The sequence below is a fragment of the Pundamilia nyererei genome, unplaced genomic scaffold (genome assembly GCF_000239375.1).
Source record: "Pundamilia nyererei isolate P.nyererei 1_Seehausen unplaced genomic scaffold, PunNye1.0 scaffold00003, whole genome shotgun sequence".
Classification (NCBI taxonomy): Eukaryota; Metazoa; Chordata; class Actinopteri; order Cichliformes; family Cichlidae; genus Pundamilia; species Pundamilia nyererei.
In genome coordinates this window covers 6,263,777-6,289,452 of record NW_005187404.1, presented here as the reverse complement: position 1 = coordinate 6,289,452, position 25,676 = coordinate 6,263,777, and the positions used below count along the sequence as shown (strand labels likewise).

Sequence of the window (25,676 nt, the reverse complement as noted above, 5' to 3'; positions counted from 1 at the left end):
GCAAATATCATTTTTCGCTTGCTGTGAGAGGGTCCTAAAACTAATAACTGATGAAAATCACAGTCTTGATATACAACTTTTATTTGCAAAGACTCATTTGTTATAAGATATTCAACTGCTGTCCCCGAATGTGAAAGAAAAAAAGTGCAAAGTAAGTAGAGGTCAAAAAAATGACTTTTGTTCCTTTGGAGGGGACAAAAAAAACAAAAACAAAAACACAAAAAAAACAGCTCACAATCAGCATCAAGGCAAGTGAGAACAACAAATTACCGTAATTGTCGGGCTATAAGCCGCTACTTTTGCACAAGCTTTGAACCCTGCGGCTTTTAGTCAGGTGCGGCTTTTCTATGGATTGTCCATGATTTTTGTGATATCGTAAGACGATTTGTTTTGTTTGTTCCGCTGTTGTACGGCACTACGTTGCCTGGCGGAAGCGTATGTGATCAGACACATAGTATCGGGGTTCAAGAGTGGTATGTTAGTCACATGTCCGTCCGCCAGGCAACGTAGTGCCGTACAATGTTATGCCCAACTCCACCGGTGGAATCTGACAGCGTGGAAAAGTGTGAAAACATCCACGATCACCAACGGATATCGAAGGGCTGGACTGCTGCACGGTGGAGAGGAGGACACCACCACGGCCCTTCTGAGGGTGTTCGACTCCGACACTGACAACGAGGATTTCTTTGGTTTTGAAAGTGACAACGAAGGAGAGAAGCTGAGAGTGGATGACGAAGCCATCCTGAGCCTGTTCGTTTCCGACACTGGAGAAGAGGACTTTGGTGGTTTTAGTGCGCAGGAAGAAGAGAAAGATGGTGGTGAATGACTGACTTTTCTTCTTGTTAAAGCTGTGTCACTGCACCTGAGCCTAGAAGGTAGTCCAAATCTATTTTTCTGGTGTGCTGCAGGTTATTGTTATGTACTACATTTGTTACTCATTTATGAAGCACAGTACATGTTTCGTACTTGTAATTACCGCTACTTGTACATATACCTAAAAAGTTATGCAAATATGTACCCATAACTTGTTTTTCAAAATATTAATAAAAGGGGTGTGTCTCCAAACAGCCGTCTCTTTCCTGACAATTGTATGTAGAAAACAGGATTTTTCCCTGATCTTAGCTTGTGCGGCTAATTTCCGGGTGCGCTTTGTAGTCCGGAAAATACGGTAAGTAAAAGAATGAAATGTTTTCACCTTTTCTTTTGCAGGGCGGTGAAGTTCTTCTTGAAGGCAGGGCTGATCTGGCTCAGCAGCTCAACTAGAGAGTGGCTCAAGAAGCTGGGATTAGCTGGTTTGGGGTTGAAGGTGTAGGTAGTAGACCTGAAAAGCACACAAGCACATTATCATCATGGTTCACACTAATATAGCCGAGTTCATCATCTGCAGCCTGCTAAATGGAGAAAAAGCATCTATATAAAAATACGAAAAAGAAACAAACTTGCTGTTAAATATTCCCGCCACACTACAAAGCACTAATACATGAAAGCAAGCTTATGACTGAGCAAACAGCTGGAAGGGGGGAAAAAAGAAAACATAAAAAAAGAAAAAAAATAATCTTCATCCTAACAATGCAACATGTTTCCTAGCTGTCCACCTAAACAAACTGCATCAACATTTCCTGTTCTATTTTAAGGAAAAACACTACAGGAGAAAATGTGCCAACTATAATGAGCTGACTCACAGCATCGCTTCTTACATCACCTAATTGCAGACTAACTGCTGCCAAATGTCTTCACCTAATGGCATCTTGAATTATAAATACACGCTGCAGAAACGGTGCTGCCAAATGCTTAAACTGCACTTTAACGGCAGAGAGTCAGCTGCAGTAAGAACACAGAGCTTGTAAGGAGACACCAGGCCCAAACATCAACTGACTGGTTGAGGTAGAAGCCGCGTGTTGAGGCAGTGACGCTGACATGGCGCTCCTCCACAGTCACAATGTACAGGTACATGAGGTCGCCGTGCATCTTCCTGTTTCCAGGTGGAGGGTTCCACCCGCTCATGGTCAAGACCTTCAGGCACTGCATGGGCTGTGGAGCACGTAAAATAAGAAGATGAATCTCAAGTTTAAAAGCCAAACTTACTTTCCCCATTTAAGTCCCTAAATGCCTTCCTCACCTTCCAGTCCTTATTCTGTGGCTGGAGGGGCACAAGGGGGCGCTCTTTACTGCCGGGCAGGATGTGCTCTGGAGGGGTGCAGTCTATCTGCTCCATCTCGCTGCCCTTTTTCTTCCGCTTTCCAGTTTCTATAAGCAAAGGAAGAAGCAAGAAAGGAAAATTGGTGGATTTCTATTGAATAAAACAGCATGCATGCACACACACAGGACTAATGTGAACACATAAACCTTATTCAGTCACTCTTAAAACCATCTGTTGATCGCTTAACACAAGGGTGTAAAACATAAGGCCCGGGGTTCAGAATCGGCTCGGCAAAGACTCAATCCCAATGGACGGCTACTGGAACTTTTTCTGTCACGCTGACAGGTTTCTTTCATTTACTGCAGCAGCATTTCTTCATTATGCAGAAAACCTTAACCTTTTCCTCACATCTTTGAGATTAAATGTGTAGTAAAACTTCTTTAGACTGAGAGAAAGGGAACTTTCACTCGTCCAACCCACTTAAGATCAAGTTTGACATGTCTGAACAAACACATTGACTGAGAAGGGAGTCTTAGATTTTCTGCTTTTCATTTCTAAGCTGCATGCTGTTCGATTACTGCAAAGGCTGCAGCAGTGCATGGTGAAAATTCCAGAGCTGGGAAACATTTTACTCCCTTCTTAAAAATCCCCTGAAACAATTTAATCCTCAGCTCTTACGTATGAATAATATACAAGCAGTTTAAAAGGCGATTTCACTGAGAAGCAGGGGGGAAACCTCCTAATGCCAACAACAGTCATTCATTTATCTCCCGACTGCAAAGTAGGTTTTAAAATCCATCACTGAGAGAAGAAAACCGCGTGTCTGTCTCTCAGTGCAAATACTTCGCAAGAGAGTGTCTCTTTCATTAAGGCTCCCAGAAAAATAAACCCAACTTGTCTGAATGACAGAAAACCAGCAAGGTGATAGGATTGAAAAGAGTTTTAGGTCATATTCATGGTAAACGTGTTTGCCTTGTGTGATTTTAACCCGTGCACCAACTTGCTGGTCTGCCCTCAACTTCATTTTGTCTCCATATTTTATTCCATCTCAGAAACGGGCATTTCAGCTCGCGTGCTCTTTGTTACGCTCACACGCTTCAAAACAGTGTAATACAAGGTTTATCAATAATTTAACAGAGTTTGTCTCAAATGTGCTCAAAGTCCAACTAAACTACACAAGGTCCAGCTCTGTAAGCAGGAATCACAGTCTTTAAAGAAACTGTTGATCCTTAGTGTCATACCTCCAAGATCTCCATCAGTGAAGATGCTCAGGAAAGAGAGAGAGTTGCAGTCTACTCCGTTGTAAGCGTCAGAAGGGTCCAGACTCTTCAGCAGGTCTCTGATGTGACGCACATGGATTCGAGCTTCACGCACCGTGTAGGGCTCTGAGGGAAACAAAACAAACAGTGTGGTTTAAAACCCAACTAAGCAACATGTATACTGAACTATTATGAGTGCTAGACGCTACTCAAAATTTTGCATTACTCACAACTTTTTGGTTTTTAAGCAACAAATCAATTTGTCCCCCAAATTAAGTGGTTAACACAAGAGCATTTTCGCTCATATCAGCACAAGTGTCTTTTCCAATAACTTAAGGAACACCAGCCCACAGAAGAATTTCACTTGTGTCTGCAAAGATCACACAAGTAGCCTCCTGCCAGCCAGTTCTGTACATTATCATCAAGTCGACTATTTTTGCACTGCTTCAGCATAGGTAACAGACACACTCTGAAACATATTCCTCAGATACAGCGTCACTGACGGGGAATACTTCAGTTTGGCTTTTGAGGCTGAGTTTAAACACTAATAGGAGCATGTTCATCTCTACTTTTGTTAACTGCAAAACTCAAACATTGGCCTGAGCGTCACTCTGGGTCATTTAACGCTAGCTTTATGTTAACGTCTTGTATTTAGCCGGACCCCTGACAAGTGCGACAATATGTATGTATGGATGGATGTGATGATTAGAATTGAATGCGATTACCGATTTTAGAAACACCTTTTCCATTACATAAGTCGAACCCTTAGCAGACCCACGTGTATAATCTCCTGGAGGTTTCTTCCTGTTAGTTTTTCCTTCCCACCGTCACCAAAGTGCTTGGTCATCATGATTCTCTCTTAAACAGATAGCCATGAATGTAGTGCCCTTCTAAGTAAATGGACAACAGCTCTCAGGAAGTCCGTCCAAACTTTGCACGACAAGCCCTGGTGCTTCAGAATCTTACCTTCCACCACTTTGAGCACCGATCCCTCCTGCAGACCCTCGATAGACTTGAGCTCGGCAAAGTTGTCCAGCACATTTCCATCCAGCTGCAGAGAGAAGCAGGTGCGGTGGCAGGTGTCCTCACGGTCCATCAAAACCTGGTGGATTTCCTGCACCATCTCCTGGGGGGAGACCTGATGTTGGGGAAGAAATTAAAGAAATGAAGTGACACAGAAATGAGGAGGAGCAGCAACATTTAGTTCACGTTACAAACTACATCATCACAGACATGACTTGAAAGTCCTGTAGTTTTCTTAAAGAACTGCAGCTTATCCTCACCTGCAGGTCAAATGGCTCTGTCCCCGGAGCCTGGATCTTTACAGTGAAGCCTGTGTCCTGGATCACTATCACTTCCTGTTCGTTAGACTCCTCCCCTCCGTCTGCCTCGCCATTCCCATCCTGCTTTGAGTCCGTCTCCTCCGTATGCTCATGAGCCCTGTCACCATTTACCATGGCTGTATCTGCACTGTGCCCTTTAATGAAAAAAAGTGCATAGATCAAGCTTTATGTTAAGTCACAAGACATATCTACTAATAAAATATTCAACTACTTAAGGCTTTATTTAAAATAACACAACCAACTCCCTTTGTCAGAAACGACAATTTATTAACTTGTTGTTCTCCTCTCACCCTCAACCTGCGTCTGCCCCTCCCTGAGGCTGATTCTGCTGGAGGTTTCTTCCTGTTCAAATGGGGTTTTTCTTTCCCACTGTCACCAAGTGCTTGCTCACAGGGCTTTGCCTGATTGTTGGTGTTGTGTCTGTATTATGCCCCTTAAAATATAAATGTCCTCAAAGCAACTGCTGTTGTTATAGAAAGAAAAAATTGAATTGAACTCAATTGGTAGTTGGATAAACCATTTACAAAAAAAAAAAAAGAACAAAAAAAAAAAAAAAGTTGATCATCGCTTTCTGAATTTTCCACTTTAATACAAGTGTGATCTTAAACAGAAAATATTGTAAAATAAATGTTGTAACCCAAAAAGTGACATTTGGCGTACTGGTGACAAAATGCAGCCGTAAGCACACCGAGTATTAGCACATTCTTCCTTTGAATTTCTTATGACTAATTGAAAACTGTTTTTCTGTTTGGGAACTTGTAAAAACCAGTTCCAATCTTTTCAATAGTCATGAGGAGGCTGGACAGAAGCACTGTCTCGGTTTCAGAACTGTTAGAGTCTTGTTTCCACTAATGAAAGGGGGAAAAATATTTTCCATCATAAGTCAACATTTCAAGTGAAGAAGTTTGACTTAATAACTCAACCTTCTGAAAAAAAAAAAATCACTAAAACAGAATATAGCATTTCTGGTTATTGTTTTGTTCCAGTAACAATCTCAATCAAGCTAACATGCTAAAATGCCACCACAGACTACACTACAGGCTAATTCTGCTAACACTGAAAGGACAAAGGGACAATTGTTATGCACTCTCCAAGTGAGCTCACCTTGCCAAACAGCATGACACAGGAATTTATATGTAGTTACAGACATATGGTACTACAGCTGTCTGGTGATGCTAAACTGTGTAAACTGGATAAGTATATTCAAATGAAACAAAGACGTGTATTTGCCCTTTCTTCCACATCAATAATAATAATAATAATAATAAAGCTACTGCTGGGTCCTACCTTGTCACAAGGGTTCACTGTGGCCCTTCGCATCCGAATTCCAGCTGGAATCAAAACAGTGACCCTTCACTTGTCAAGTGAATGCGTTAACCACCACACTATGTAGTTATTGTGTCAACTGCACCACATGCAGGAGCGTTCCTGTCAAAGCCTCGAGGCCATTTGCTGGGTAACACTGTATTTATGCTATAATTTATTTGTTTACAGCATAATTTAGACAATGCACCTCCATCAGTGACTCAGCCATCATGTCAACACTAACTCACTTTTCTTCCACATAAGCAGCCAGGTCACAAATAAGGAAGGCAATCCTCCAGGCCCAGATGATCTTACCGATATCCTTATAAAATATTTATTTACGGTTGAGCAAAGCCAACAAAGCTCAGCTATACCATGACAATGCTGTGGTTTTGCTTCCCTGAAGTCGACAAAGACTAGAGGATTAGCGTGAGGGATCTTCTCAACACTCAGATCTCTCTTTTTATTCAAACATCAACAGTATTCAATTCAATTTTATTTATATAGCGCCAAATCACAACATAAGTCGCCTCAAGGCGCTTCATAGATACAGAGAAAAACCCAACAATCATATGACCCCCTATGAGCAAGCACTTTGGCAACAGTGGGAAGGAAAAACTCCCTTTTAACAGGAAGAAACCTCCGGCAGAACCAGGCTCAGGGAGGGGCGGCCATCTGCTGCGACCGGTTGGGGTGAGAGAAGGAAGACAGGATAAAAGACATGCTGTGGAAGAGAGACAGAGGTTAATAACAGATATGATTCAGTACTGAAAAGACCATGCTGACAATCATAACTGACTTGAGTCACTAATGATTTATCTGAAATTTGACAATAAGTAACCAGCTTCGTCTAGAAAAGAAAACGCTTGGTTTCCAGCAGTGACCTGCTGAAACCTACACCGTTGCAACACTGCAGGGAACTCAGCCAGGAGGCCTCGAGGGAGGATTTCACCATTCACGAGAGGGAATTATGGGTCACTTACATGGATATCTGCTTATACCAGCACTGTGACAAATAATCCAGCAGTTGCTTTACCTTTTTATAGAAATCAGAGCCACCAAAATTATTCTCTGTAAATTCTCTGTAAAATAGGCCAGCTGAGAAAAGTCTGACAGCTCCTCTCATTATACAGACGACGGATGGATATTATTTTCTTGAGTAACAGTTAAGGTGAGAGGAAAATGACATGAATAAAAATGAGCTAAATTAATTCAAAGGAACAGGGGCCCACTGCAAGGACATCAGGCAAATGTTTTCTCTCACTGACCTACAACTGCTGCCAGCCAGCGCGTCCTTGCTGCCTGTCAAGGGTAACGCGATGTCAGGGTTACTCGGAGAGAAGGGGCCAGAGGGAGGGGAGGGGCTGGACCTGGACCGCGACCCCGGGTGGGGAATGAACGCAGTGAGACGGTGGGGGAGAGGTGGAGGAAGCGCATGGGAGAGGAACAACAGGCCACGCTCTGAATAACAAACATAACTGCTTCAGGGCGAGTGAGCATGCGGGCCAACAATGTCGGAAAGAATGAGAGATCTGTGCAGAAACATTTCATCTCCGAGTTGAGCTCTATTTTGGCTCACACAAGTGACATGATGATGACTAACTTCTGAAATATTACAGACCAGATAGGAAGGAAATAACACGAAGTATTAGGCCAATACTGCACTTCTTAAGTCCAGCTTCTTAAAATTTGATTTGCGGCCTCATTTTAAATTAAATTAAATTAAATATCTTCAGGTAATGAATGGTTAGTGATACAAAACAAGTCACTTGAAGAGGTTATCTCTGGATCCTGAAGCTGAGAGACTGTGATAAGAGGCACTTTACAGATTTTCTAATGTTTCATTAACCAAAAGAAGATCTACAGACATTAACGGCTGTCTCTGATCATTTCGTTTTGATTAATTCATAAGAAACAAAGAGGGGAGTTGGCGTGCAATTGGCTAGATTAAGTCTGTAGATATCAGATTCATCATCGCAGAAACCCAACAGTACAAAGCACTATAAGTGATAAGACTAATGATGAGGTTTTCCAGTGGACAAAGCATTGCAAAACAGACCTATTCTCTACAGTAGAGGGATTAAAGTTCATCAGAAAGTAGGTAATGAGGCAAAAGGAGGCGGGAGAAGCAATGTTAAAACAGTGAAGAGGAAATGTTGCATGCTGCTTTACTTCAGTGTAGAAATAGAGATGCACTACCTGGTTATAAGTGCATAGATTCCCAAATGCAGGAGAAGTACCTAATGAAGTGGGTCAATTTTCCACTCAGGGTGTACATCAGAAAGTCTGCCAGAAATCCTTGAGAATGACTACTTAATTTAATACAAGTATGATAAAATGTCTCATTCACTGGCTGAAATCAGACACTTCTAATTCTTCTAGTATTACTTCATCAGCTAAACTGTAAATTCGTGCTCTATTTGTGGAGAAATATATGACAAAATATGAGTTTTACAGTGTAATGATGTGTTACTTTATAATAAACCTCTAAACATATCTGTTTACCTAAAATAAATGCTGTGATTTCTCTTTTGGCATTAAGTATCATCCCATCTAATTAGACAGTGCTAACTTGACCAGTAATTGAAAGGCACGTTTCAGTGGAACAATCAAACCGCTCTAATCAGAGTCAAATAATTAAAAGCAGTGATTAAAAACCATGTATAGGAGCGGCCATTAAGCACTGTAGCAAATGCTCAGACTGGTACAACGCCCAAGTCCTCGGTAAGGAATGAAGATCAAGGATTTTGATTTGTTTTTTTGTTTTTTTTAAAGAAAAAAAATTATTAGATACATTCAAATACTAACAAACAACTGAAGATCAAACTGAAAATGATTCAAACTTAAAGCTCAGTGCTGAACTGCACTCTCTTGTTTACTCCATTAGCCTACTTCTCCTGATAAACAATAAAGCCAGCCAAGCGGCCATCTAGCCACTCCGCAGCCCTTGACACCATCACCATGGCAACATTAACCAGCCTGTCAACACCGAAAACACCACCTAGCACACAAGGCCCCTCTGTAATCGAGTTTGATGGACCACAAGGTGGCATCCTTCTGGTGGACGGCCACACAAAGACTGAAATCTAAAAGTCTGCCAGCAGATTCTCCGTTGTTGTAATTTGTTCTCCGAGCATTGAATGATGCTAGAGACTTTTTTTTGTGGTGCAGGCTTGAGAGGGGGCAGCTTGAGTCACAAACAGGATCCATGAGTCCAACTCATAACATGATCACTGAAATCAAAATCCTTCCGGCAAACAATGACATATTTCTGCCATAGCTCCAATAAATGTCTGTTTTTTTTAATGAAATTATACATATACATATCCGTAGAGACAAAAAATAAATAAATCCATTCAACTCTGAGCCACAAACTACAAAGACAACGAGACAAACAGCAGAGGTGTGGAAGATGCCAAGAGAGATGAGCAATCGAGGCAGGGTGTCAGTGATTGCTGGGATTAACAAGGGCACTCTTCCACCCACAGGAGCATTAAGCTCCTTAAAGCCACAGAGTGACCCTCACCTCGACCTGTCTGCTCAGCCACGTGCTGTTAGTATGTCTAGTTACAACTACTCACTGAGACGCATCAACCTCGTCACCATTGCCCAGTGATTACATTTGCTATTGATTCTTGATTAGTCCATGAGTGGTTTGGGATGTAAAATGTAATTTTAAATTAAAAATGCTTCAAGTGCTGACATGTGAAGTCACACTGCTTGGTTAATGCTGGATTTCTGGGGCTGAAGCAGATATAGCTTTCCAAGAACATCTACAAACATATGAACCTGCTACAGTTATACTGGAAAGAAGAAAATCACAAGCTTAAAATACAGCTGGACTAAAAGTCCATGTGCCATCAGCTGTGATGCTACTCTGCAACACGTGCTGCCAACAGTACAGATATGTGCTGACACAACTTCCCCAAGAAGGGAGAAAGCTTGGAGCTGTACTGCTATGTTCATGAAGCCCATGTGACACCCAGGCTCCAATAAACACTAAACGACTGGAAATAGGAAAGCTTTAATTACACGAGAGGATGCCTGGCAGCTCAATCTTTAACATCCATTCCTCTTCCTCCGCACATGTCAAAATCATCTCAGTTTCTTGCCTCTCTAACATCAAGCTGAAAAACCACAACTCATTTCTAATCCCATCCCTCCCAATGACTCAAAACTATGGTTTAATACACTGTTTACGTCTGAAATGCAGTTCCATGTGGGATTTTATAATGAGTGACACACACACAAAACCACAGCTCTTCATCATCGAACCGACAAAGGTTCACTCCGGACAGCTGGAGGAATCAGATACTGTGCAATGAGACATTTCAAGGTCCGGGCAGGCTGCAATGAACTTCAGAGCTGTGGGAGTCAAACTTCACCAGGTGACAGCCCTTGCATTAAATCTAACCCCGCCTGCACCCACAGCACTCCGCCGCTGCTCCCAAACAACCTTCACCTGACAGCTTTTACTCACCAGCTCGCGTATTATTAGAGTAACCTTCCCCCTCACCGTGCGCACACCACCATCATGACTTATCGGCTATAACCAGCTTCCGCTTCCCGGTCGAGGAGGAACGCTCGATCTAATCAAGACGGGGGGGGGTGAAGATGGGGCCGGTTAGAGGACTAACACCAACCACCTCGCGATTCAGCCACCTCACGCGTATTTTTTTATAGCTCGGTAACGACGAACATGTCTGCTACACAAGCTGTGTGATACACATACCACCCCCAGTAAAAACGAAGGCATGTGCGCGACCCCCCCGTGTTCGTGTAAGCAGTGTGAAGCGCCACTGAAGGTGACCTTCAGTTACCGAACATGTGCGTCAGCGCGAGTTTGTGCTACGGCAGCTACTGCTGCTTTATGTGCTCTGAACAAACAGGCGCTACATAGGCGGCCCGTGCTTTACTCGAAAAACCATAGCTCCCCGTGATCACGTTTGGTTTTAAGGCACGAGACAGCTTTGACAGCGACAGGAGCGCCTGTGTGCTAGTTAGCTAGCTAGCTAGCTAACCGGGGCGCTAACTAGCTTCACGCTGAATGGGACACGCTAAAGATAATGCTAGCATTACCGGCCAATGTGTTTAGGTTAGCCTGAGCAGCTTGCAGTGTGAGGCAGAAGTCCGAGCCAGCTGTGAATATAGCAGCGGTCCCAGTCGAGTGAAAAAAAAGCATTAACACCGGACAGTTGGTTAGCAGGTGGGTGCAAGGTGGAACCTTCAAACTTCCAGAGATGGAGGGGTAAAGCAGCAGCACTACGCTCGGTCTGAGGACCTTTAAGTCACACAGCGCAGCATGGAGGTGAAAGTCACCACATTTGGTGCATGCTGCACAGCTTCAGTAAAGCAGACATTCAGTCATGCTGTATGTATGTTGATTCTGCATGCACGATGAGAGCAGTGGTGTCTGCAGCGGACTTACCACAACCACAGGACTCTTTTAGAGGTGCCTTTCCTGCTCCTTTACCATCCTGGGCTCCATCCGCGGGATCTGCCGGATTGCAGTTAGGCACTGACGCCGGGATGTCATCTGTCTTGCTCACCATGGTCGGCAGTCAGTGTGTTTCTGTGACAGAAATCCCCCAGCAGCTTTGCTCGAATATTTGTGTGTCTCTGTAAATGAAAGGCAAACTACAGCTTCTTCTCTGGCTGTCACGAGCTAGCTGGCGACATACGAGGGGTACAAGCTTACAAAAACAAGTCTACAGAGGAAGGACAGTGCTGTACATAGTGCCGATCACACGTGGTTTTCTCCTCCCCTCCTCTTGACCTCTTTGCCTTTGCGTTGCACCTCCCCACCTACTCCGCGTGGCGCTACGGAAAGCCACACGCGACAATTCTTGCGCACTCACCAGTTTTTCATTTCTCTTGCACTAAAAGAAAACATGGACACATGGATGGAGAGAGGAAAACACGAGCATTTAAAACCCTAATCACATTAATGACCCGGTGTTTCTTCTTATGTGGCAGTGCATAGCATTTTATATCTTGAGGCATTCTTCCACATTTTTTATTGGCTGTACTTTGCAAAGCCTTCACACAAAATCCCCTCAAAATGGTCAGAAAATAGAACAATAGCTGAAATAACAATTTTAATAGTTATTTGGATTAGGTGCTGTAAAACGAATATTTCACCCTCTCCTAATTTTTGTTTGACCTCTCTGCTGTAAACCTGTCAGACGTCAACTTTTATGAAAATCTTGTGACTCAAGAAGGATGTAATCTAAGATTTTCAAATTGATACTGTAGGCACATCTGCTAGAATGCTGAGGGTAAAACTGGTGGATTACATTATTTTTGCATATTTTTCATACTTAAATGTGTCATCAAACAAAGTTCAATATTAGAGAAAGATAGCTTAAGTAAATATAACATGCAGTTTTCAAATGAATATTTAATTTTTAAGGGTTAAAATTAAAAAGCTGTACAAACCTTCCTGCCCTGATGCAAAAAAGAAAAATTATAAATTAGCTGTGATTAAGTTTTGTGGAAAAATAAGTTCAATGTCGGTAGCCAGTCATTGTACTCATTATTGTCAGAACTGTTGAATCAAGACTCGAAATAGTCTCAAAACATATTATCCCATGATCTAAATAAACAACAGCTGAGAACCAAAGTCATTGACATCAATCAATCTGGAAAGGCATTACAAAGCCTTTTCTAAGGCTTTGGGATTCCAGCAAACTTGATGATGAGAGCCATTATCCGCAAATGGATAAACGTGGAACAATGGTGTACCTTCCCAGGAGTGGACAACCTACCAAAGTTACTCCAACAACTGATTCAGGAGGTAATAGAAGAACCCAGAAAAACATCTAAAAACTGCAGACCTCAGTTAAGGGCTGAGATCATGATTCAATAATATGAAAGAGGCAAAAATGGCATCCATGGGAGAGTTCGAAGGAGAAAACCACTGCTGATCAAAAAGAACAAAAAGGCTAATCTCGCATTTGCCAAAAAACATCTTGATGATCACTAAGACTTTTGGGAAAATACTCTGTGGACTGATGAGACAAAAGCAGAACTTTCTGGAAGCTTTGAGTCCATTAAATCTGATGTAAAACTAACACAGCATTTCATAAAAAGAGCACCATACCAACAGTCAAACGTGGTGGTAGTAGTCTGACGGTCTAGGTCAGCTTTGCTTCTTCAGCACCTGATTGACTTGCCATAATTAATAGAACCATGAATTCTGCTCCTAAATCCTGAAGGAGAATGTCCATCTATCAGTTTGTGCCCTGAAGCTGAAGCACACTTGGGTTATCTAGCAAGAAAATGATCTGAAACACACCAGCCAGTACACGTCTGAATAGCTTAAAACAAAATGATGAAGGTTTTGAAGTGGCCTACTCTAAGTCTGGAGCTAGATCTGTTTGAGATGCTTTGCCATAACTTTAAACAGGCATTGGAGGTTTTTCAAGCTAGAAAACTCTCCAATGTGGCTGAATTATAACAATTCTGCAAAGAATTGTCAGTTATTAAACCGCAGTTACAAGCTCAGTTTGGTTTGAATAGACAGGCGTTTCTCTGCTTTTTAAATTAGACTTCAAAACCTTTTAATTACTCTTGTAGTTTGAACTGGATTACATAACCATAGCCCCATGCTACTGGAGGACCTCCCAAGCATTTCACTACATATCGTACTGTGTATGACTGTGTATGTGACAAATAAAATTTGAATTTGATGGAGTGAGCACCTTTCTCATCTCCTCTAATCTCTCCAGACAGATACCTCTCTGAAGGTAAATCTGCCTCCCCTACCACACGTTTCTAAGCCCTCCAACCTACGCAGTGTTTAATGTTATACTTCTTTTGTTTACATCCCCTTCTTTTCACTTTACCCTTAGTCAACTGGTCGAGGCACATAGCCGCTCTCCACCAGGTTTGTTTCCGTTAAAATAAATGGGCTTTTTTAAATCTCCCATCTGTCCTCAGGTGCTGGATTAAAGGGACTCATTGGATTTTATCTCTTCTGCTGAAAGGTCAATGCTGATGAAAGTAAGGTGCCCTGAGGCACCTGTTGTTGGTGCTTCACCAATAAAACAGAAGTGAATTCAGGTAGATTTCGCTGAACTTTAACAGTTTGACACAGACACATGAGCTTGCGTCACTCACACTAGCTCCTCACTTCCAGCAGCTCACTGAGATTCATCTATCTATCTATCCATCCATCCATCCATCCATCCATCCATCCATCCATCCATCCATCCATCCATCCTCTATTACTTTTCCAGGTTTGAGTCGCAAAGACAGCAGTCTAAGCAGAGAACCCTCTCACCCCAGCCACCTTTTCAAGCTCATCCATTGAGTGACATTGAGTTGTTCCCAACCCAGTCAAGAGATATAATCACTCCAGCGAGGTCTTGGTCTGCCCGGAGACAACCTCCCAGTAGGACATGCCCCAAACACCTCGCCTAGGAGGTAAATGGACTGGCATTAGTAAATGTTTTTCCAGTCAGTTTGAGCCCTCAGAGCTGTTTCTTACTGAAAATCTCATTCTGCGTTCACACACACATTCATGTAAGCAAATCTTTTTTTATTGTTACACACTTTTAACCTAACAATCTCACACAGTCACAGTCCGATGATGTGTCAGGGTCAACTCGGGGTTCAGTATAAGTCCAAGGATACTTTGACATGTGAACTAGGGGAGCTAAGGGATCGGCCTTCGGGTTAGTAGACAAGCCACTCTTCCTCCTGAGCCACAGCCACTGTCTCTTCATACATAAAGTGCACAAAGTATCTGCTTTCTGCTAGGAAGACTGCCTGCTCATCCATGCAGACACAGACAATATGTTACACATAACCTGACACATGCAAAGTTGGGCTAGCCTGCATGCTTTCTGAGCATTCAGCGAAATCAACCTGAATTCAATTCTGAAAAGGATAAGCAGCAGAGACGGGTTGATGGTTTTACCACATTGTTTAGAGACAGAAACTAATCACATATTTTAATAGTAATATTTTACCGTGTAACAGACCCATTGATGCTCATTCCCACATCAAAGGAAACTATAATAATACATGAATACAAAATAATTTAATCACTTTATTGACAAAGCAGGAAGCAGACTCGACAACCTTCCAATTTATTTGGGTTATGGGTACAGTAAATCACTGTAGGAAGCAAACACAGTATATGCGGTAATCAGTCATTAGCAAATAACAACCCAGAGCAACATCTCTCTGTTTTGCATGTTGGGTATTATTGCTAGAAACCACATAACACATCAAACGAGATGCTTCACGGTGCCCTGAAAATGCTTCTGTAAGTCGGAAAATCAACCAGGAGTCACCACAAAGACCTGGAAGAGTAAAACTGACAGAGATGCTGCTGTTATGTGACCGATATGAGGATTAGAGTCACATGAGTGTTTTGAAAGATGGAAGACGTTCTCTGCGGATGTGTGCAGATCATTACCGTTTGTTTGCATGATGGGAGATATAGTATGCTATGCTCTGAGGCAGTGAAGATTTCGTTGAAAGAAAGACATCTTCGTTAGGCGTCGCACCGTTTGTCTTTGTGCTAATTTCAGTGGTGGGCCTCTTTGGCTCATTAGCGTTTTCCCTCAAGGCAGACAAACAAGTCGTCAGTCTCTGAGTTGTAAGAACTGTAGCAAAGATGCGTACAGCAGCCAGTATTTTGATGTTACATAAAAAGCATGGATCATCTGCTGTGAAATCTATTAAACTTATGATTACAGGTGGATGGAGAGTTGAATCTACCTGGATAGGAGGTGCAGTGATTAACTCATGGAGTCTAACAGTCTAAAGCTCAGTTTTCCCTGTCAGAGAAACTGTTTTGGACAAGACAGCTTTGCACTTATATCACCGACTATCTCATAAAACTTGAGGAAGAATAGTGCACACGGTCATGCTAATGGCTTCCCAGCTAAGAGGTGAATGGAAACCCTTGTCATGTTCGCATTTCTTTGCTAAAAAACAAAACAAAAGAAAACAAAAGAAAGAAAAAGTGTACTTCACTCAGGTTGCATCCAGACCTTCTCAGGTGGCATAAGAATATGCCGATTTACTTACCGCTGCGTTACGTGCAACATATCATTGAATCCCTTAACATTTAGCGTAGCAACTCATCTCATAAAGAGTCAGTGACAAAACTTTAAAATGGAACAATCCATCGGACAGTTCAGAAAAAAATAAAGCGAAAACACTGTGAGCTGAAAAATTACAAAGATAGAAACTCTTTTCAAGCCTCAAGTGTCCTTACACCAGCTGACCTCACCTACTCATAATATATAAATATACAATATATATTGCTTTATTAATAATAGTCCTACAAACATGATGCTAAGCCGCTAACCGGTGGCTTAGGAGTGAAAGAAAATCCTTACAATCAAATTCAGTCTTACAGGAAGACTCGCATCAAGCTGCGGTTACTCAGTTAGGTTATGGCTCAAGGAAAGCATTGAAGAAAAACTGTGATCTGACTTATATGCAAACCCCAACCAGAGTTGTATAAAAGGAAACCATCCGTTAAGTAAAGACTTGTAGTTTCCTTTGAGTCCGCGTGCACGTTTATTACATCACGACTCCTCTTATATATTATAAGGCAGTAGTTGCAGTGTATATGATGGTAAAGTCATAAACGGGCGCTGTTAATGCAAGCCGTAGCATAAAAGGTTGATTTCACCTGCTTGCTTCATGCTGTTTGCTCATTGTTTCACTAGGGGCCACCATATGCATGTGTTTTGATAACAGAGGGTAACAGCCACTGCATCCGTGTGCACTCACAAGGCTAGTTTGGGAATTTGTTAAATGTGTTTTTAAAAAAAATGTGAAAGGAAATTCCATCAAAACAATCATCCGGCTCTTCAGTGTAAGACACATCATCAGACACATCAAGAAATCAAATTTTTTTTCCTGAGGTAAAAAAAAAAGAAAAAAAGAAAAAAAAGAAGTGAAACAAAACAACACAAGACCCTCAAACACAAATATGCCAAAGAAGGCGTCGTACGTGTGTGTTTTCTGTACACAACCCACACCTGAGTAAAGTGCACAGTCCAGTGAGTCAGAACTGATTATCACCAGCATGTGGCCTGTTTACACGCAAAGCAGGCCCTGCAAAGGAAAGGCAGCACACCACCCCAATCCATCACTTCTTAAAACATACAGACTGAAGTTTCATGTGGCTGACCTCTCCTCCTTTAGAGACAGGCACTGATAAAATATACTGTGTACCTTAAAGGAATTAAGTTAATTATTTTCACATTGTATCTCTACCGCTATTTAAAAATGAATGACAAGTTGCGATGCTTTCTTAGTAATGTAGTGATAATATTTTGTCTTCTTCTAATGTTTTTTTAACCTGTTGGCTGAGATTGATGTAGACAAACAAAAGTCTAATGACCTTTAGTACCTTTCAGGACTTTAGATTTGCACGATTCACAGTTCAAAATAATTCTTCTTCATCTTACACTTGCCCTCATCCACTGACTGAAACAAGCTGTTGTAGCTCCTTACCCTTTAAGCCAGCCTTCTTCTGATTGGTTGCCTCTCATAAGCAGAAGGTTTGGACGATAGGTGGGTGGAGCCTGAGAGGACCACATAAGGATATCTCCTCCCTTCATCATGCAGAGACAGTAGACTGAGCTTTTGCCTTACATACAGTACTTAAGAAATGTATTAGACCACCGCCCAGTGTAAGGTTTATGCCTCAGCGGCCCTAAGCAAACAGTATCTGTAACTAATTTTTTTTTTATGTTTCTGTAATGGTTAATATTCTGTATGCACATTTTTAATGCTAAAATATAATTATTGTCGTCAATTATTACTTTCAAATCAGCTGCTGTAGAAAAAAAAAGTATAAAAACAATATTAAAGCACATTATATTTTTTTGGTTGAGATGCCAAATTGTATTAATTTACTTGCATTCCTGAACAGAATTTTTGGTGATCTAATAAATTTGCTTAGAACTGTATTTACAACAAAAATAATTTAAAAAAAAAAGCACAATAGGTCCACTCTAAAACAGCGGTCCCCAACCTTTTTTGCGCCACGGATTTGTGTCCGGTTTATGTCCGACAATATTTTCACAGACCAGCCTTTAAGGTGTCGCGGATAAATACAACAAAATAAAACCTGTACAAAAAAAAGACGATTTATTCATAACACCCGGGAAAAGACACAGGGAAACCGAGTTAACGATAAAACGATAAAAAAAATAATGATAAAAACCGATAACAACCCTGAAAACCGGGTTAGGGTTAGCCTCGACTCTCGCGGCCCGGTACCAAACGACTCTTGGACCTGTACTGGTCTGTGGCCCGGGGGTTGGGGGATCGCTGCTCTAAAGTGTATCATGATCTGGTCACTAACCAGAACAGTGAAGGCGGGCTGTGGGAAAACGCTTTGTTGTTAGTTGAAACACTGATTGGCTGCTTTGCACATGGCAACAGTTTGCCTTCAGGCTTTCTGTGATGTGAGTGACATTGTTAAACAGGTGTACTCTGACTCAAACCAGCCTTGTAGCTTTGTTGCCCAAACGTAACCAGGCTGCTGTAAGGGAGTGTTTCTCAAACAGGCATTCTGCTGGTTACAGAGAAGAGTTTAGGGCCAGATTTATTAAAAAGGGCAAAATAGCGTGCTTTACAAAAGTTGCGCTGCTTTTTGAACGGTCAATTTCAGCATCAAGTTAAAAAAAAATAAGACCTGCTTTTATTCTGTGTTAAATATCGGCACAATTAAAAGTAAATTGCATTATTAAATTAGTGTGCGTGCTTGATTTAAACATTCTCCTTCTTATATTTTGCACCTTGAGAAGGGAAATCCCAAAATTACATATTTAATATCAACATATCACAGGCAATCTTGTCACTGTGATCTCTTTCTGGATACTGATAGTACTTTTTACTGTGCCGGGCAACCTTTTAGTAACTCTGGCAGTTAGTGCCTGTTGAGTGAGCATGATATTCATTTTAGACACGGCCTTGATGCCAGGTAAAACTGACAGAGATATCTAAAGTCTGCTGTGAAAATGTGATTTGTACCGTGCAGTTATTTAAAGCAAGTTTCCTTAAAAATCGTTGCCTGGACTGATTACTTCTGTTTTTCAGATTACACCGGGGACTTTGATGCATGGCTATGGATTTTTTCCAAAAAGAAGTAAAAAAAAACAACCCAAAAAACCCAACAACAACAACAAACTATGTATGTTTCTATTCAAAGTGAGGAATTTCCTGGGGATCAATCGTTTTTTCATGTGCCTACCACCTCAGATATATTCAGCTGTGCCGCAGACAAACACTCAGCCACCTAGGGTGATTTATGAAGGGCCTTTAAAGGTCACAGCTGCCTGGGTAACACAACTACCACAGCAGCTTCTAGTCCACTCTAAATGACTGCTACCACGGTCAAACTCAAACCAAGAAGGGGGGGCTACCATAAAATAAGGCCCCGCAGTATGCAGAGAGTATCTGACAGCAGTGTAAACAATTCCTTCTAGTTTAAAAGACTGACCTAAAGTGACACTTACTGACTTTTGCGAGTTATTTAAGGTTACTTCAAAGTTCATATTTAAAAAAAGAGCGTATAGTGAGTGTGATATAATAAAATGGCTAAAACCAGTCTCAGTCAAGGTGCAGAACAACAGTTATCACCATTAACAGTCTGACAGATGATACAGTGGTTGAAATGCACATGTCACAGTAGTTACTAATCTGCTTGCGTCTCCGCAGCGGGAGGCGCTGCTGCTGAAGACACCAGTCTAGCAGCTTCATCTTGGGGCTCCACTGGCCCTTCCCCACCCCCTGCCCCTTCATCGTCCTCCTCTTCTTCCTTCTCCATGCCCAGTGGAGGCTGTCTTTGTGCCGCACTGTGCCTGGAGCGGGCCCTGTGCCTTCGAGGGTGCAGGAAGAGAGCAGGGTCCGGCATGGCTGTGGGCTCTGCAGGGCCCGTCACTTTCTCTGTCGGCACACACTCTCGGGAACGCTCAGCTCTCGAGGAAGCCCTAGCGCTCTTACGTTTTGGTTTAACCACAGGAGAAGAAGGCGAAGCTCCTGAAAGCATCTGTGGAGAAACTGTGGAGTTATACTCAGCACCGTACTGGAGCCCCTGGTTGTTGGCCCTGGAAAGCAGGCCCTGCCTCTGCTGCATCCGCTGCTGGTGCAGTTTCTGCCTCGCAGCGTGCAGCTGGAAGGAGAGGTATGCCGCAGCCTCGGTTTGTTTCTGCAGCTCCGTGTTAAGGACGGTCGAACAGTGGCTGCGGCTTTTCAGCTCCTCCAGAAAATGGCGCTCTTTTTGCTTGAGATTGGCTCTGAGAACTCCCACCAAAGCCCCTTTCTGAGTGAGCTCCTTCCTAAGCTCTCCCAAGGCGCACTCCTTTTCTGCCAGGCGGTTTTCAACCTCCAGACTGCGAGCTTCCAAGAGCTCCTCTTCCTCCTGCAATTCTGATGCAGACCAGAAATGCAAATTATGAACATGTAGAGTTTCAGAATAAAGTTTGTTTCACATTTATGGAAACCTCTCTGGTATGCAACATACTCTCCTCTGTTTTACCATCCATCAATCCATCTTCTGTTGTAGAGACACCCAGACCTCCCATGTCCCACCCATCTCAACTGTTGAGGTGCTCCCTCATAACATCATTATCCATTTTTTCCTACCACAGGGCCTCCTCCCAGTTTACCATGCCCAAAATACTTCATTTAGGAGGCACCAAAACAGCTCCTTTAAATCTGGGGGAGCAGCATTAACTCTGAGCCACTCCTAAGTGACCGAGCTCCTCAGGAGCCCAGACACCCTTCAGAGGAATCTCATTTTCTGCCGCTTGCATCAGCAATCTAATTATTTTGGTCACTACCCACAGCTGATGGCCATAACAGCGCAGATCGACCAGTAAATCGTCAGATTTGCTGTGAAGCTCAGCTGCGTCATCACCATGAAGACAGAGCTGAGCTGAGACCGGTACAGCATCCACATTACTGCAGACGCTGCACCGATCCATCTGTCAATCTCCTGCTCTCATTTCCATCCTGGGGTGGGCATCCCACCATTTTTCTTTATGTGATAAAATAATCAGAATGATTTTTTCTGGAGAAATATAAACATTTTCTCCTGACCTAAAAAATGAAAAGAAATATTTTCTGACTGATAAATAATCAAAATTCTCGATCAATCACTTTTTTTTGTCAGTGGATCAAACTAATATTGTCCTCGTTTCCATTCTGATGTTTGATAATGAACGGTCGTTTTTTGTGAGGCCGTTCGGTCCATATTGTGGGAAAATCTGTGTGTTACTGTGATATTTGATATCTTTAATATGTCCTGCCCACTGCAGGCCGACTGATGCTCACATGCCGAATTTGTGGATCAGAGAAAAACAGAAGCTACAGCTTGATTCATGTGTTTTACTTCTTATCACCAAAGCAGAGCTAATGCTGCTCCATAAGCATTTATATTCTGTACAGTATGCAAAGCTTGTCCTCACAACACAGTCCCACATTTAAACAGACTGCACAGACACAGACTTTCATTCAGGCTACTACTAAACGCCTTCTCTGCCAAGGTCGTGTTTAACACAGCACACTGCTCATTGCTTTTTCTCCTTTTTGCCTCTGTAGACGAGCTTTCATCTCTTTTTATTCCAGTAAAATTCCCCACAGGGATGAGAGCCAGGTATGGATGAAAAGCCCTGAGTCAGTTCGGTTACCTCAGGGCTTACTGAGCAGGAGAAGCTGCTGGAGGAGCAGGAGGAGCAGGGGATTATAACCACAGAGGCCGGCATTGACCCTTCTGCCCAGAGGGAAACCGACCTGAAAAATCCTAATAAGCTGCTTCATATACTGACAAAAGCTTTGAAATTGGGGGTCCAAACTGTAACATCTTGCAGCTTATGGTATCCCATTCATGTAATTTCTCTGTCCATGACAGGCCTTTTATTGGGTTTCATCTCTGTTACTCATTTATTTCTTTATTTTCTCCATTTTTCTTACAGGATCGATCCTCTGAAGGCCGACCGGCTTCTCTTTCGCCCATCACCACACCCCACCTAAACTCATACGCCTGCTATAGAACTACCTAATGTGAACTTTACGTCCATCCATACGCCTCCATGTCTGCAGCTGACTGCACTCTGCCGCCTTTCCTTTTGCCTTAATTGCCCTCCTCTCTCCCCCTTGTTACTTCTCTCCTTTCTTTTCCTCTCTTGTTTCCTACATCTCCTTCTCTCTCGCTCTCAGCAAAATCTGTAAGTGGACACCCCCACCGGGACCTCGAGGAAAAAAGGAGAGCAGAAGACGAAAAAAAAGAGGATGGATCAATTTGCCGGGGTGAGGAGGAGAACACAGGGCTGTGCTGCATGATGTATCGTGAGTGGGGGGATAACCTGCCCTGGATAAAGTAGATGGGATCTAATGGCTGAGTAATGCAGCCAGGCACAACTCCTCCCCCCTGCCTCCCGCACTCTTTACAAGCACACGCACATTTATACAGCCTTTTGACTGCTCTTTCTGGAGTCTGTCTCCAATTCGCTGAGACAAAATGGTGCCTCTTTCTGCACTGAGCCACCTTCACGAGGTACGCTTTAGCCGCTGAGACAGTTTCTTCATCTTACGTGTGAAGCTGTAGCATCTTTTTACACACGTGGCTTTACCAGAGACTCCTCCCTCCTGAAGAGAGAGGCAGCGGTGGCCGACAACGATCTGTCCCCTGGAGGATGCAAGGGTGGAAGCATGGAGAGAGACAGGGGTCATCTGGGGGTTAAAGCTGAGTATGGGGAGGGTGAGTGAAAACTAGCTCGGGGAGATGTAAACATGTGGCTGTCTTTGTGTCCTCAAAGCCAAAGAAAGATGACAAAAATCCAAGAGGCACGAACACAGTCAGGCACGGCAGAGAGAGGAGAACTAGGGAGAGCCTGTGAAGGGAGCGTATGTGAACTCAAACATACCTATTTGACTCCTGCCCGGAGGCTTCATCTTCAACTCGCTTGTCAACTCTGAAAAATGCAAGAGACACACAAAGACAGCGGGAAGAGAGAGAAATCGAAAAATCAGAGATTAAACGCAGGCGATCAGAGTCTTGTTAAAGCTGTATGCTGACAGTTTGTGTTTGCTGCTGCTGGTGGTTAACATAACAGATGCTCGATGCAGTACATCCTCGGTGAGCTCATGCATAATTTATGAAACAAAATCTGAAACTTTACATCAAAGACTGAGTGCTAGAGACTGCCACAGTCTGGATCTGTAAGGACACATTTGTCATATTAGCATTTTATTTTATTATCCTTATTTTTGGGATATAGGAGTGAAATCAGCATGGTGGAAAAAGCTGCTTTTGACTGCTTTTCTGATGTATTTTTTTTTTTTTTACCAGCTATCTCTCTGCGAGCTTGATTTGGCAAATCCAACCCCAAAAGTTTTTCGTGCCACCTCCGGGGATCTTTTGCTTCTTAAACAAACGTGTAAACCACTACACTGTGGAGCCACTCTCAGTGTAATCAGAATATATTTAAATAAAAATGCAATCCCCCGTGAGCTGTGCCACATTTAATAAAACATCCGATGAAGCTAAACATCCTGTCGTGCTTTGTACGAGAGAATCATTTCAACTTAAAGCCACAGCTTACAATCATATCATTAAAAGTACCTTTACATTATTTTAATAGTTCTTTTTCCCCCCTTGTATAGCACTCGAGTGAAGATGTGCATCTCTCTGTTGTATCTGTGTCTGCTGTATGCTTTGTCTGGCTTTTATGTCTCACATTAGGCGCTCGCCTTTGAGTCCATTTCACTTGAGCCATAAAAGCAAAGCAAGCAGATTAGAGGCACTAGAAACTCAGCAGCTTTTCTGGACAATAAAACGCATCTGATCAAAAGATCAAGCCATTAATGCCTTTTTTAGGGGTATATCAGGCAGGAGCAACAGTCTCGAATGGTGGCAGTGATGTTAAAAGATGCTCAGTGCGATATGCAGCATATTTTTAGATGGATAAAATAAAGCATTTCTGATATGTTAATATAATGTGTCAGACTGAAGTATTCAGTCGTTCAGTGATTTTTGGACTATATTTCTGCATATAAGTGAGTGCAGAGGGGCAGACTGCTGGTTGTGTCTGTTCTGTCAGTCATCTCGACGGTCATCCACAGCAGCCTGACTGCAGCAGGAAAATCTCCACATTCAGCCTTTTTCTGCACACACCACAACACAGAGAGCGGTGCTTTATTTAATTCCCCCGTGACCAGAAAAACTCTTATTCTCTTGAGATATTCGAGTTTATTTAAGTCAGAAATTATGAGCAGTGAACTTCAGGCTTTTTTTTTGATGGAAGAATTTGCAGTGTATACAGAACAGGCTGTACCATCATGTGCGTGTGGCTTGGTTATCCCTAGCCTTTCTTCTCCTCTTGCTCTCTCTGTCACACCCTCTCTCCTTCCCTCTGCAGTCAGCATACTGTAGCACACCCACCCATGCAGCTGGCATGAAGAGAGAAAGACAGATGGGGGGTGTGAGGGTGGAGGGTTGGGGGGGGCGGAGTTAAAGAAGGAAGGAAGGTAGGCGTGAAAAAGAAAAGGGGAGCTCCAGAAAGGCACACTCAGTGATTGCACCCAAATGTGAGTGACTTCGAAAGCATCTTATTTTCTAGTTATCACCCTCATTCACAGCTTCCATGAGCCTTGAAACTCCGTGAAATTCATTTAGCAGCGGGGGAGCACAGAATAAGCGTAACTCTAAGAATTATTCCTGACACAATGAAAATCAGTCACTCAGCACATTGAAATATCCAGCGTGTGCAACACTTTGTAGGTCAGTCTTATCTCCTGCAGCCTGACTGAGCGTTCAAGGCTTTTGTTTAGTCGATTCAACCTTGAACGTTGGAAAGATATCTGGAAGGACAAATGCAACTCGTTTCTGGGATGCACAAAAAAACGCATTAGACCAGACAGGAAGACCTCATTTACAAACAGTGATGCAGCTTGTAGCTCATGAAGAGGGAAGCGCCTTTATGTGCTGATTAGGAAACTCTTGGAGTTGAGAACAGTGGAAAAAAAGAAAAAAGGCAGAACTAACGTGCACAACAACACTGTCAGCCCAACCTTGCAGTAACCTTCCACGCTTTATTAGTGAGCTGGCAGGGTACACCTCTGAGTCCTGCAAACTGCATTAGCCTATCTGTTCTTCACTGCCTCAAGTTACAAATAAAAACGTTCAGCAAAGAAAACTAACTAATCCGTGACAAGCAAATATTCAATATTCTTTCCTTTTCCTCGCTTGTTCAGATACATACGACTGTTTGATCTTTGCCTTAAAAAGACATTTGCATGGAAAACCTTTTAACAGCTTTTCCACTCTGGCCCGACGGCATCGTGAGAAGCTTTAAAGATGTTCAGCAGCAACAGCTGCTGAGTATTGTTTTTTGTGAGTGCAATCCCACAGAAACCTCTGAGGAATGTGGAAATTAAAGGCAACAGCAAACTGGAGTGAGGAGAGCAGGCCGATGCCACCAACTGCTGAGGAAAGATGATTTATTTGTGTACACGTACTTCTGGGGGCAGAAATGCACTGTACTGTCTTTACGCAGGTTTGGCCTCGTTTCCTTGCAGCTGACAGAAATATGACTGAAGCTCCATGTGGACCAAAAAAAAAAACAACCCCCAAAACAAAACAAA

The 25,676-nt window shown here is 42.7% G+C and overlaps 2 protein-coding genes across 4 annotated transcripts in view; both read right to left on the bottom strand.

The window, feature by feature from the left end:
- cluha (clustered mitochondria (cluA/CLU1) homolog a) overlaps window positions 1-25,676 on the bottom strand; it is a 39,961-nt gene that overhangs the window by 8,609 nt on the left and 5,676 nt on the right. The window contains exons 3-9 of one of the 3 annotated variants that reach the window (XM_005720799.1): window positions 11,476-11,684; window positions 4,683-4,876; window positions 4,366-4,537; window positions 3,382-3,525; window positions 2,120-2,247; window positions 1,877-2,031; window positions 1,196-1,321 (exon numbers count right to left, since the gene is read on the bottom strand). In XM_005720799.1, the coding sequence (XP_005720856.1) occupies window positions 1,196-1,321; window positions 1,877-2,031; window positions 2,120-2,247; window positions 3,382-3,525; window positions 4,366-4,537; window positions 4,683-4,876; window positions 11,476-11,599 (1,043 nt within the window). In that variant the 5' untranslated portion in view covers window positions 11,600-11,684. Of the gene's footprint in view, window positions 1-1,195; window positions 1,322-1,876; window positions 2,032-2,119; window positions 2,248-3,381; window positions 3,526-4,365; window positions 4,538-4,682; window positions 4,877-10,527; window positions 10,589-11,475; window positions 11,858-25,676 lie in introns of those variants that run through there. The other 2 variants (XM_005720800.2, XM_005720801.1) reach the window with 2 other exon arrangements.
- ccdc92ba (coiled-coil domain containing 92Ba) overlaps window positions 18,218-25,676 on the bottom strand; it is a 10,032-nt gene continuing 2,573 nt past the window's right edge. The window contains exons 3-4 of the mRNA XM_005720802.1: window positions 22,958-23,005; window positions 18,218-20,459 (exon numbers count right to left, since the gene is read on the bottom strand). Coding sequence (XP_005720859.1) covers window positions 19,726-20,459; window positions 22,958-23,005 — 782 coding nt within the window. The 3' untranslated portion in view covers window positions 18,218-19,725. The remainder of the gene's footprint in view (window positions 20,460-22,957; window positions 23,006-25,676) is intronic.